Genomic DNA, 12,589 nt, shown 5'->3' with positions numbered 1-12,589 from the left:
CAAGAAAGCAAACTTCTACTAACTTCTACTAAACTTCTACTAAATCATTCTACTAACAGGTCCACCCTTAAGAATGCTGAATATTTAAAAAAATTGTACTTTCCAAATTTAAAAGTATTTCTTCATTAGTAAAATACTACATGAAACAAGTTTTACTGGTCACTATTAGGAGAGAAAGCTTACATTCAAAGTTAACAAACGTATTTATCAATTTAATCAATAAAATTACTTTTTAAAAAAGCCAACATTATGCCTACTATTTCCAAAAGCAATATTAAAAAAGTTGAACTGCACAGGCAAACATCGAAGTTTGAAAATGTGACTTTCATTTGCAGACTCTTCTGCTGTCCTCTTCTGCCTCCCTGTCACCTTCTCCTATTAGATTTTCTCTCTGCCCTTACATACCTTCCTTCCAGCTCCCGTTTCCTAACCTTTCCCAGCTTTTCTTCTTCATGTTTGTAAGTACAGTTTGAAGTGGTACTGTCTCTCCTTTTGTATTGCCTGTAAGGCCAGAAACACAGATAGTACAAGAAAAGATAACTCCCTCCTAATACTTCCTGTCATGGATGCCTCCAGAAGAACAATTCAATAGAGAGCTTATCTGTTCCTACAGCTGTCAGATTATTAAACCCAAAACATCTCAGTTGCAAAAAGCAGCTTCAGGGAAAGCAGCGTATGTCTGGTGCAGACAAACCTTCAGTGCATTAAACTGACAAATTCATCAAGCCTTTATTCAGCATATGGAAATTGAGAGTATTCTGGCATTTGTAACTTGGCCAAAACTTGATTCTTTTTTGCAGGAACACCAACTCGCATTCCCTGGATGCCAAAGTGACCCTGTTTCCTCCTACCTCACAGTTATCTAGTCTCTGCACCAAGGCAGAGCTTTTCAGAAGGTTGGGCTTTTTACTTTGAAGCAAACACAAGCTCAGTTTCCAATAATGAAAAAAAAAAAAAAAAAGGCCACAAGAAGCTCATCAGGGAACATTTCACTTTGTGTAATTTAGATATGATGATGGTACAAGGCTACTGAAAATAAGTTACTGAACTGGGGAAGTACAGGCATGAAAGCATCAGGATTATGAATATGCTGTTCTTCAGCGTGCTGCCTCTAAAAAGTAAAACTATCTTATACTGTTTTTTACAGGTGACTTCCTATGTATATCATTAGTAAATGGATTTATACAGTTACGCTACAATCTTGGAGACAAGACAGTCATCCTACAGACCTTTCAGAAGGTTGATGCAAATGGAAATACATGGCATTCACTCAAAGCAGGAAGAGCTGGTAATGAAGGCTACCTGGACCTGGATGGTATCAACATTACTCAAAAAGCTAGTCCTGGAATGAACGCGCTAGACACACACACGGATTTTTTTGTTGGAGGGGTGTCCTCCTTAAACCTTGTTAATTCAATGGCAGTAGAAAATGAACCCACAAGTTTCACTGGTTGTATACGAGAAATTGTTATAAACAACAGGGAACTGAAGCTTACCGTGACTGACCCCAAAGGTGGAGCCAACGTTGGCGACTGTGACGGAACAGTTTGTGGGTACACAGTGTGCAAAAATAATGGAACATGTCAAGTTGAAAACTCGGGCTTTTCTTGTTCTTGCCCACCAGAGTGGATAGGGAGCACATGTGAACAATCTATTCAGTGTTCACAAAACAGGTGTGGGTCTCAAGCTCTCTGTATTCCTCAACCTACTTCGTTTTCATATATCTGTGCATGCACACTAGGCTGGTCAGGTAAGTACTGTGACAGCAAAATCAATTTTTTTATAGCAAAGTTCGTTGGCAACTCCTACATCAAATACACAGATCCTTATTATGGAAAAAGAGACCTCCAGTATAGCCGCATTTCTTTAAATTTTACTACCAATCAAACTGAAGGCTTAATAGTATGGATGGGAAAAAGTGAAGATGAAGGTAACGATTTCCTTGCCATTGGTCTTACCAATGGAACATTAAAAGTTGTGATTAATCTTGGAGAAAGAATCTCTGTTCCTCTAATTCATAGCAAATATTCCACCTGTTCTGATGAAAGATGGCATTTCGTTACTGTAATTCAAAACCAAACTTGTATTAAGGTATATCTTGATGAGGAGCTAATTCTTTTTGAAGATATTGATCCACAGAGAAAATACACTGCTTTAAACTACGGTGGCATTTGTTATTTTGGTGGGTTTGAAATTGGCAGGAAAGTCAATACAGTCACTGCAGGGCTTTTTCAGAAGGAATTCATTGGTAAAATTAAAGATGTGGTGCTCTTCCAAGATTCTAAGAAGATTCAGCTAATGAAAGCAGAAGGGTATAATGTTTACAATGGAAACTATGGCAATTAATTGAAAAAATATTTAAGACTCTTTACTTTAAAAGCGATGAATTTCCTCTTCCTCCTGTTTCTTGTCTTAGCTGGCAGTGTAAGACTCAGGAACCAACATAAGAAAGGACTTAATAAAATTGTCCCTAACTCCTCTTCTTTTTTTAATTTTGAGTATTAATAGCATATATAAAATGTGATCAGCTGTTTTACTCATAAAATTACTTATACATACTCTTTCGTATTTACTTTAAAATAATGGAAAAGTCTGCAGTTTTTTTCTTTATTGTGCTGGAAATAGTTTTGTAGATAAACAGGTAGCAATTAGCTGATAAAGCCAACCGTCACTCCAGTATTAACTGTTTGTTGCTTTACGAGAACAGACAACTTACCTGTTTCTCCAAAACTCTTGAATTTTATTAGAATGCAGAGTTTCTCTTTTATAATTTTGTAATATTAAGGTCAAGTGTAAAAACTAAAATTGGGCAGTGGGGAAAAGTGTATTGGGGCAAAAAGCATGTTTATTGTAATGAGAATTTTTTAAATCAAAACATCTGTAATTACTTGTTAAGTTCACGAAGGTAATGAAGTTGTTCTCCCTCCCTTCTGAGTCTCTATCCATCGTGTATGCATTTATGTAAAGGGGTACAACTTAAGCCTGTCTCCACGCTAAAATATTAAAGAATGACTTTAAGAGCAGGAAGGGTATTTTACGTAAGTACCAAACAGATATAAAAGATGCCTGGTGTTTTTCTCCAGCAGAGGTCTCCCCTGTTTGACCACATGAGAACTTTTTGGTTTAACCATTCATAACTGGAATGTGGGAACATGGCAGTGTGCCTACAAATAACTTCTATTCCTAACAGCTTAAAAACTAGAAAGTCTAAGAACTGCTTTGCTTTAGCTATACCTTTCTGGCTTATATGCCCCTAAATGAGATTTTGAAATTTTACTAGACAAGGTTTTAGCCACTGTAAATTGACTTTCCATGACTATATTCTTCATGAATTTATAATCTCAAAATTAAATAGAGCTCTTCGTATATAAATGCAAAAACTCTACTCCTTCTGAAAAAGCTCGGTTACATTCTAGTTTAGTTAGCAATAAAAACAAAATAAATCGTTATATTTTAATGTGCTTAAACAAGTGATTTATGATGGTATCTACATTTCTCATTTGACTGATGGCTTACTGTATAAGTAAAATACTTCAATAAAAATAATAGTGATTGATTCCTGTATTTTCTTTTTACTTTACTATTGCTCAAAAGCACATAATAAACCATCACGTCCTTGCATGGAAATTCTCCAAATACAAGTCTTCAGTGGGTACCTATCAGAAACAAATAACTATTTTTGATTTTTTTTTTTTGTCTTTCCATAAAGCAGATATGGAGCAGAGACAATAAGCACAGTAAAACGAGGTGGCACACATTACCTGCCACATAACCATAACTAGTATGTAGCAATGAATGCACTGCTAAGTCAGTTACAGATGACTTGAAGATAACTAAGGTGGGGGGGTGATGGAACTACCCTGAGATTTCTTAATAAGGATCTACAAACATCTTTGTGAGGGTCTTTGTATCCTCTTCAGCTGCTCTGAACCCTCCAGCAATCAGCCTGATGCAATAGAGCTTCTTCCCCTCTTCCCAACAGGCAGCTCATGAAGCCCACTTGGCATTTGAGCTGGCTCCAGATTCTTCTCCTCTTCCAGTTTCTCTTAGGAGGGCCTTTTATGGCCATGTGATGCTGGGGAAGGGAGCGTATTTAGGGTTTATCCTGTTCTCTCTGGGGCTCCTGGTGTACTGCCAGTTCCTCATCAGTGCACACTGCTTTTTGTAGCCTGAGCAGTGATTCAGTGTAAAACAAGTAACAAGTAACCGGAGCACTTCCAGCTAACACGAGTGTTGGAAGGAGAGTGACTGAAGGTGAAGACGACGACAACATCCTTTATTCCTGTAGTAGCGTAATGGGAATAAATCCTGCTAACTCAGATTCTAGGACCAAATCCTGGAAACTGTCACTGCTTGTTAATTTAAACTCAACAAAACTCTCCCTCAAGACCTGTTTTACTGTGGCTCTCTTCAGGTTCTACATACAAGAGGCAGGTAGTAAAGCACTTGGCAAACCTGGAAAATGTTTACATAGTCTTTCCAAATAAATTATTTCTGGTAGTTCTGGCAGAAAGCATTCCCATCCCTTCTGTACAGACAGTTGCAATTTTCATTGCTCCCAGTTTATTTTTAGAGCATGTGGATGCAAACGTGAGAGAGAGACTGCCAGGGGACTAGGAGTAGACTACTTTTGAACAGGTCAAAAGAAAATCTTCACGAGCAGAGCCACCAACTTAAAACTTACTCCAAAAACCGAAACAATGCTTTGGTGCACTTCTATGTCTAAAGAACCCTGATGTAAATAGTTAAACAACACAACACATGCATAACACTACCAGATATATTCAATGGCACTACTGCTATACAGCCCATGGAATTAATTTGGATAAGACTAATTTAATCACATCATGTTATCATGCTATAAAAGTTAAAAGTTTAAATACTGCTTCTAGTTACTAACAAACAGAGGATTTTTTTCCTTTATGAATCTTCTCAACTATGAGTCTAAGAAACACTGCTTAATAAAAGTCTACTGCCCACTTTATTCAGTGCAAGATTTTTAACTTTAGTCAATTTGACCATGAAGCTACCTGCAAGGTATCCAAATGAAATTTTACCTTAAAATATAATAATAATTAAAACTAACAATCAGTGTGGTGTTAAACTGGAAAGACCTTTCTGGAAAGAAGAGGCTTTTCTACAGCAAAGTGCAAAATGCTACATCAGTACCTAAGGTCATATACTCAAAGTGAAAAACAAAACACTGAAAAACAGAACAATAAACCTAAGTTTTTCTTTATATAGTGGAATATTTTTGCTGTTTCTGACAGACTCAACAAAATGACCAGTGTATTTTGAGAAGTATAAGAGCAGGAGATTTTAGTTTGCTTTCAGGTTTGCTTTTTTTTTTTTTGGCTTTTTGTTTTGTATCAGTGGATGGTATTCACTACAAAATATCAATTTACCAGAGGTCCCAATGGTACAAACACCCTTCTGCCCTTCTCCCCCCTCTTCACCCCCCAAAACCCAAAACAACCGAGCCAGGAAGTGTACAACAAATGTGGCATTCTGTAACTCAGCTTGCTGTATTCATTTAGCCTACAGTTTCACACCTATGAAATCAAACACACACAGTATGTGAGAAAGTTTTATCATTTTAGAATCAAAATATCCCTTAAAATATTTACATTTTACAGTAAAAAGGATAGCAAAACACAAAGTAATGTACAAGCTTAGGTATTCAAGTTTTTGAAGCATGGAAAATGGTGGGAGAAATGAATTTACTACTACAAATCATATTTTCAAGAATTTAGGTTAAAAATGCTTTCTTATTAAAACAAGTGCAGTTTAAAGCAATAACATTCGAGCAGCTCAGCCTTCCAATTTCTGGTCACAAACTGCTTCAGATGCTTAGGAAATACTTGAAAAACTAATGAAATACACTTGAATTATTTTATTGTACTACCAAATAATTTAAAAAAAACTCTTCACACCACTGAGCATATTATATATTGTTGTAATGTGTGTGGATTCTGAGGCTTTGCTACAGTCTTTAAAAACAGTGCAATTTAAAAAGAAGGTTATTGTATGAAAGTCACCTTTAAAATTATCAGAGCATCTTAAAACAGAAGAGAGCACAAATTACCAAAGGCAGCAACTATATTGCAGACTTGACTAAAGCCAACTTTTAGCTAAGAAAATGTCTAAGCCTTTATTGCATATTAATAAAAGAAATCTTTAAAATTTTGAATATACAGCAATGTAAAATTTTTAAAAATATTAGACTCCTACTTCTAGCGACAGTTGGTATAATGAAAAAAAGGATGAGTATTGGTACATCGAATGGTACCAAAACACAGACTTGTTTCTGCAAAACACCAACACTGAATAAAAAAGATGGCACAATCCTAGCAGGCTTTTTTTTTTTTATACAAAGTTTTACGACATTACTCTAACAGTTTATTTAAATAGGATTTTAAAAGACTGCCTGCATCTTTTTACCTTTTGCTTTTAGTTCTGTCACTGTGGTCCCTATGTCTCTCTCTGTTCTTTTCACTTTCTCGTTCTCTATGCTTCTCTTTGCTTTTCTCCCTCTCCTTATCTTTTTCATGAGCCTGTTCTTCACTTTTAGGCTTCTCCGTCTTTTTTTCTGGATTTCTAGTCTCTCTGGGGCTTTTTCCATCAGCAGCCCTATCACTATGTGGAGATCGCAATCTTTCTTTGTCTCTCTGTCCTTCCTCTCTACTCTTCCTCTCTCTCTCTTTTTCCTGGGTTCTGTCTCTGCGTCTATTTCTTTCAGAATCTTGCTCCCAGTATTTCTCATTGTTCCACTCTTTTTCATGTCTGTCTTTCTTTTGGTGATGGGATTCACTGTAAAATCTTTGTCTATGTTGATCATTTTTTCCTCTACTGAATCCTCTCTCCAAATGCTGTTCTTGTCTGCCCCAAGGATCACTGTGGCGTCTTTCTGGTCTCCTACTGTCTTTACTCTGAAAAAAATTTTCTGGCCCCAAAAATCTTGATTGTTTGTGAGCCACTGGTAGCCCTTGTGCAATGGGTCCAGCATAGTGTGGTGGCTGACCTGATAAATGAGCTACTGGTGGCCATGGCATCATTGGATTTTGAGGAAAGCCAAAGCCTGGAGGAGGAAGAAGTGGAGGTGGTAAATGAGGAGGAAATCCAAACATAGGGTTGTTTTGTGGAGGGAAGTTATGAGGTGCAGGAGCCTGAAACTGAAATCCAGGTGGATTAGATTTAGGATGCTGAAAATTCTGCTGTGGAGGTCTAACAGATGAGAAGCTACCACTTGTAATAGGGCTTGGGACTTTGGAAATGAATTCAGAACGAGAAGAGTTTTCGGCTTCAAAATGAGATGAAGTTGCTGCTGGTCCTCTTCTAAATGAGTTCACTGTTTCAATGTTTTGCATCAGTGCATCTTCCTGTGAGTGTTTGGTATCTTCCGCTTGTGATGCACCTGCATTATCTGCTTTTGCTGGAGTTGAGCTGTACTGCGTCTCATTGGTTTGCGCATCACTTTGATACAAGTTTAAGCCCACTTCTCCAGAAGACTGTTTATTCTCTGGCTCCATTTGATCATTTCCTGAAGCACTCTGTCGGTCTTCATTTCTGCTAACATCTCCTTCCTTGTTTTCCGAAGCATTAGTCTGCTGGCTTCGTCCAGCTGCCTGTCGTGGGTCTCTCTTAAGATTAATAAATGGCGGTGATTTAGAGGTATTAGCAGTGGTACCTTCAGCAGAGCCTACATTAACGTTGTTCTCATTGGGTTTTTTCCCTGCATTTGATGAGGATGAGGAAAAGCTGGAATTTGTGGTCCTTCTAACTTCCTGTGCGACATTATCCTTGTCGGGTAACTGCCGCTTTGGGTCATTTTCTTTACTTTCTTCAGTTTCTTTAGTCTGTGACTGAGCAGATAAATTTGCTAAAAATGCTTCTGTGGAGACATCTGGAGGTTTTCCCTTAAGACTCAGCCCTATCAAAGATCCAGCACTTCTTGCAGAACTTGAGGTCCCTACAGCTGCTGCATCCACAGTTACAGTAGCGTTAGTGGATTCTTGTAGATCATCCAAACTAGTCTTTGCTTCACTAACTTCAGTAGTTACCTCAGCAACATCCATGTTTTCTTCTTTTAAGGTTGCTTGTTCATTTAATAATGGTATGTCTTCACTGGGACTCGCTTCTGACTTGCTGTGTTCATATACCTGCCCTGTCGTACCCAACAGGCTTTGCAGAATATCATCCACTGGCAACGGTTTATTTGCTAGCTCCAGAGTAGAAGGCTGATTTTCCCATCCAACCAGGACTCCAGGAAGAAATCTGAGAGGCTTTGGTGGTTCATGTTTGGTACTTTCCACCAATGGTTCAATAACTGCTGGAACATCTTCTATATTAGATTGCTGAGGTTTATTTCTCTGCTTGTGTAGCACAGTTGTGAAGGAATTAAAAAAATCATTTTCCTCTTCTTCTTCTAGTGCCAATTCATGATGAGAGATTTCAGGTTTGTTTGGCTTGCTTTTCTTCTCTGGTGGCAAGTTACTCAAGGTACTTTCAGAAGCTTCATCCACAAAACTACTAGTAACACTTGCAACAGCAGTAATCTGCCTCTTCATTTTCTGGCGAATTATCAATCCCAGTAATAAATTTGGTCGATGTATTTCAATCCCTGTACAAAATTGTAACAGCAATTTATCATCTCCTTATGTTTTAAGGCAATCATTTTAACAAAAATAACCCCCATACTCTTACAATATATTATAGAAAGTATTCATTTTATGACACTTGAAATTTCCGTCATTAAACATAACAAACAATACTTAAAATAATAATTAAAAAAAAGTATTTCCAACATAAAAATTGACTTCAAACGTTGCAAATTAAAATTGCTTTAGGTACTACATAGCCCACTGTAACTTCCAAATACAGAATACGAGACAGTTATACAGGACAATTAGTCACATAAGGAAAAGCACAGAAGTTAAACATCATGTTAGTCTAACACAGCTACAGTCTGGTAACAGTGGTAGCAAAGCCCAAGAGGAAAAAACCAACATAAATAGCACACTTGCAACCACAAAGTCTCCTAATCAATTTGTGTTAGACATACTTCTTCAAAGATTTACCAAGACTGACTTTCCAAAATGCCTCCCTCATTCCAGGAAGGCACTGTGTTTAAAGGTATACTATTAGCTATCTCTTCTCTATGTATTTTGTTCTGTATGATTTTGGTTCTTGCAAACAAATTATGAGTTGTAGCTCATCCTCTCTTCGTTTCAGCTCTGCCTATCTCAAAAGAGGAAATCATCCACAAATTTTTATAACCAAAATAAATAGATACAAAATAAGTCAGGTGTAAGCAGAACAACTGAGAGCCATTTCAGGATCTTCTCTTCCTTGCCCACCTGTTTTTTAAACTTTCCCTGTTTTGTTTTTTTTTGTTTGTTTGTTTGTTTTTTGGGTTTTGGTTTTTTTTTTTAAGGAAGTTTGGAACACTTGAGGAAAAAGGAATTAGTACATTTCAAATAATGAAAAATACTATTTTAAAGTTACAGTATCAATTTGGAACTCAGTATGACTACTATTGTAGTTCACTTGCATCACTGAATTTACTGAGATTGTAACCTACAAAGCCACCTGGGTTAGAGGAAGAATGTAGTAAACATGAAACAAAGTTACACACATTAATTTTTTCAACAACAATACTTTAAAGTATCAGAATAATCTTAAAATGGGAAATTAATGTCTTTTCAAGGAAGCTAATATAATACTATGGAAAACTCATGATGCGTTTGAACAGAATAGCTGGCATTTTTAAATTTAATTTTCTCTTGTATTTCTGTTGTAAACTTCTTTATGATAATAAAGTTCCAAATTCCAAGCTGTACTTACCAGGCCCATCAAAAGGCACAAGATGATGTGGGACTTTATCTGAGGAACCTAAAGGGATGAGGTACAAATCTTTCACTTGCTTCATATTATTGGCTGCTACACCATAACGTTTTCTACTGCTGAAATAGGCAAACAACAACGCATAGGATATCTGATCCTCTTCAGTTACAGGGGTAAAGCGAACTACACAGATCTCCTGTTTACAAAAAGAGAGAGAAAAAGATGGTCAGATACATTTTTCTATGAAATTTTAATTGTTTTAGTGACTACTCTTTATTTAAAAGCACAGTTCAGATGAGGAGAAAAAGCCTCCCCAAGGCGGCAGAGAACAACAGAGGAGACAGAGCAGAAACAGGGCCAAAAAAATTTAAGGAAAACTAGACAAAACAAATAAAAAGCATTTAGTATTAAAATACTAATTACAGTGCATGATAGAAAAGACAACATTTTATCAGCCAGCTAAATAACAAGTTTTAGGGAAGCATGCCAGCTTCCAAGTAATTGTTCCCCTCCCCACCCTTAACATTACTAGAAAGCTTTATTTTGTAGTCTATTGTGTCAGAGATATCCATTAATACTAGAGGAAGACCAGTAATCAGATACCAGAATTACAACCAAAGCCCAGCTCAGGAGTGGATAAGGGGGGTGATGCTGTTTAATGGCTTAATTTAGGACCTGGAAGATGGGACAGAAGACTCCGCAAAACTGAGGTGACACCTAATTAGGGGCAGTGGTCGATACGCTGAACAGTGTGGGCTGCCATTCAAAGGAACCTCAGCAGGCTGAAAAAATGGGCTGACCTTCATGAAGGTCAGCAAAAGCAAATGTAAAATCTTGCACTTTGAGATGGAGTAACCCCATGCACCAGGACAGGCCAGGAGACTGACTGGCTAGAAAGCAGCTTGGCATAAAAGGATGTGGGGGTCCTGGTTGTGATGGATGCACTCAACCCCCGAACCAAACTAGCAGTAGTTTGGTACAGGCTCCAAAGGAGGTAAAGGCCTGAGCCATGGCCAGGCCAAGAACTCCTGGTTCCCTGAGAACCCACAAAGGAGCTGAGTGGCACGGGGAACATTGACGCAAATGAGTTTGGAACACCGATCATGCGATTGACACGTGAATAGTGGGTGGCTTTTCCAAGACTCATTTATCAAGGAACAAAAAAAGTTGTGGGTACAAGGAGTCTCATGCATACCTTTCCCATAGCATGTTATTTGACTACAAGCCAACCACCTTATCCCATAAATACAACAGCCAAAGTGAGCCACCTTTGAGCTCTCCCTGCCAGGCAGCGTGGCTGCATGGCAGTGATCACCCCTCGAGCAGGGACATCTCCCAAGGTTGCTCCTCGAGGCAGAGAGACCTTTTACCAACGGCAGATCTTTGGTAAGCAACCGATATCGTGCATAACCTTGCAGTATGGTAACTTTGATTTTTGTGTTGGTAACTTTGATTGCCTGCTGAATTGATACATCTTGCATATATAATCCCTCAGACATAAACCGTTGTCCAAGTCTGAGGCTAAGATTGGACCTAGCCACACCTAAGCTCCATTAGGAGTTTAGAAAGCAAGGGGGTCTACTCTGAACCTCATGACTCAACGGGAGGGTCCTCCGAACCCTTCTGTATCCCTGGTCTCTCTGTGAATCACCTTAACTCGAGCGTATTGCAATTTTCCTGTGTATGTTTCTTCCATGCAGTAATTAATAGAGTGAACCTTGCCACTGAACTTTGTTAAGTCGCACTTTCACAACATCATATTAAAACCACTTTTGCTAATACCTTTGACAGTGATTTTTTAAGCGATTTAAATCACTCATTCGCGACACTGGTGGACAAGTTGAATGTGAACCAGCAATGCGTCCATGCCAAGAAGGCCAATTGCATGCTGGGTGTCAGAACTGGAGCAGCCAGCAGGCCAAGGGAAAAGGTTATTCCCTTCTATCCAGCACTTGCGAAAGAGAATCTGGAGAAAGCTAGCTAGTTTTGGGCTGCCCAGCCCAAGGACAACCTGCACACAATGGGACAAGTCCAGCAGAGGACCACTGAGATGGTTTTGCATACTGTAACAGTACTGAAACGAAAGAGTAACACTTGAGACATGTGAAGTGGTGTCCAAACATTCATGATGAGTTACTGTCTCAAAGGAATACAAGTATTCTCAAACAGCAAATGACAGGTTAAGGTAGCAAGAAAGGTTAAGACAGGTTAAGGTAGCAAGTTAGATAGCAAGAAAATAAACACCATCAGCTGCCATCCACCCCATTCAACATAACCATCAGTTATCCTTAAAGTGTCATGTATTTCACAAATGTTCCAGGGGAGGGAAAAAAAAAAAAAAAAGATCTTTAGGGTGAATAGGATATATGTTAAACAGCAAGCCTTCAATACGTAAAATTGTTACCTTGGTCCCTGAAGCTTTGATTTTTTCTACGTACTCCCAGACAGTGTGAGGAGATATCCTGCCACCTACTTGAATACTATCAGGTAAATCCTATGAGAAAAGACAACAGAAATTTAAATTCAATGTAAAAATTGTGATGAATCCTTCATCCAGTATCTATTTCATATATTCAAAACATAGTTAATTCTTATAGTTCTTAAATTATAATTTTAAAATATCAGTAGAAGTTACAACAGTAGAAACAAATTTACACTTCAATTTTGGATATTTAAATTAGGATTTTCAGTGCAACGTTAATTATCTGTACTAAATTAGTTATCATTCAATACTGTTCATCTATAC

At 37.9% G+C, this 12,589-nt stretch overlaps 2 protein-coding genes across 10 annotated transcripts in view; one reads left to right on the top strand and one right to left on the bottom strand.

Moving 5' to 3' along the window:
• Positions 1-2,660, top strand: part of EYS (eyes shut homolog) — a 944,771-nt gene extending 942,111 nt beyond the window's left edge. Inside the window, 1 exon segment of the mRNA XM_072855247.1 lies at positions 1,148-2,660. Within this exon segment, the coding sequence (XP_072711348.1) occupies positions 1,148-2,346 (1,199 nt within the window). The 3' untranslated portion in view covers positions 2,347-2,660.
• Positions 2,661-5,443: 2,783 nt separating this feature from the next.
• The window catches only part of PHF3 (PHD finger protein 3), a 53,324-nt gene continuing 46,178 nt past the window's right edge, over positions 5,444-12,589 (bottom strand). For 6 of the 9 annotated variants that reach the window (XM_072855239.1, XM_072855243.1, XM_072855245.1 and 3 more), the window contains 3 exons: positions 12,248-12,337; positions 9,844-10,039; positions 5,450-8,620 (listed from right to left, as the gene is read on the bottom strand). In XM_072855239.1, the coding sequence (XP_072711340.1) occupies positions 6,438-8,620; positions 9,844-10,039; positions 12,248-12,337 (2,469 nt within the window). In that variant the 3' untranslated portion in view covers positions 5,450-6,437. Of the gene's footprint in view, positions 8,621-9,843; positions 10,040-12,247; positions 12,338-12,589 lie in introns of all 9 variants that reach the window. The other 3 variants (XM_072855237.1, XM_072855240.1, XM_072855246.1) reach the window with 3 other exon arrangements.

Source organism: Ciconia boyciana, chromosome 3 (genome assembly GCF_034638445.1).
Source record: "Ciconia boyciana chromosome 3, ASM3463844v1, whole genome shotgun sequence".
Lineage (NCBI taxonomy): Eukaryota > Metazoa > Chordata > Aves > Ciconiiformes > Ciconiidae > Ciconia > Ciconia boyciana.
The sequence above is the reverse complement of the archived record's forward strand: the minus strand, read 5'-3'. Positions and strand labels throughout refer to the sequence as shown.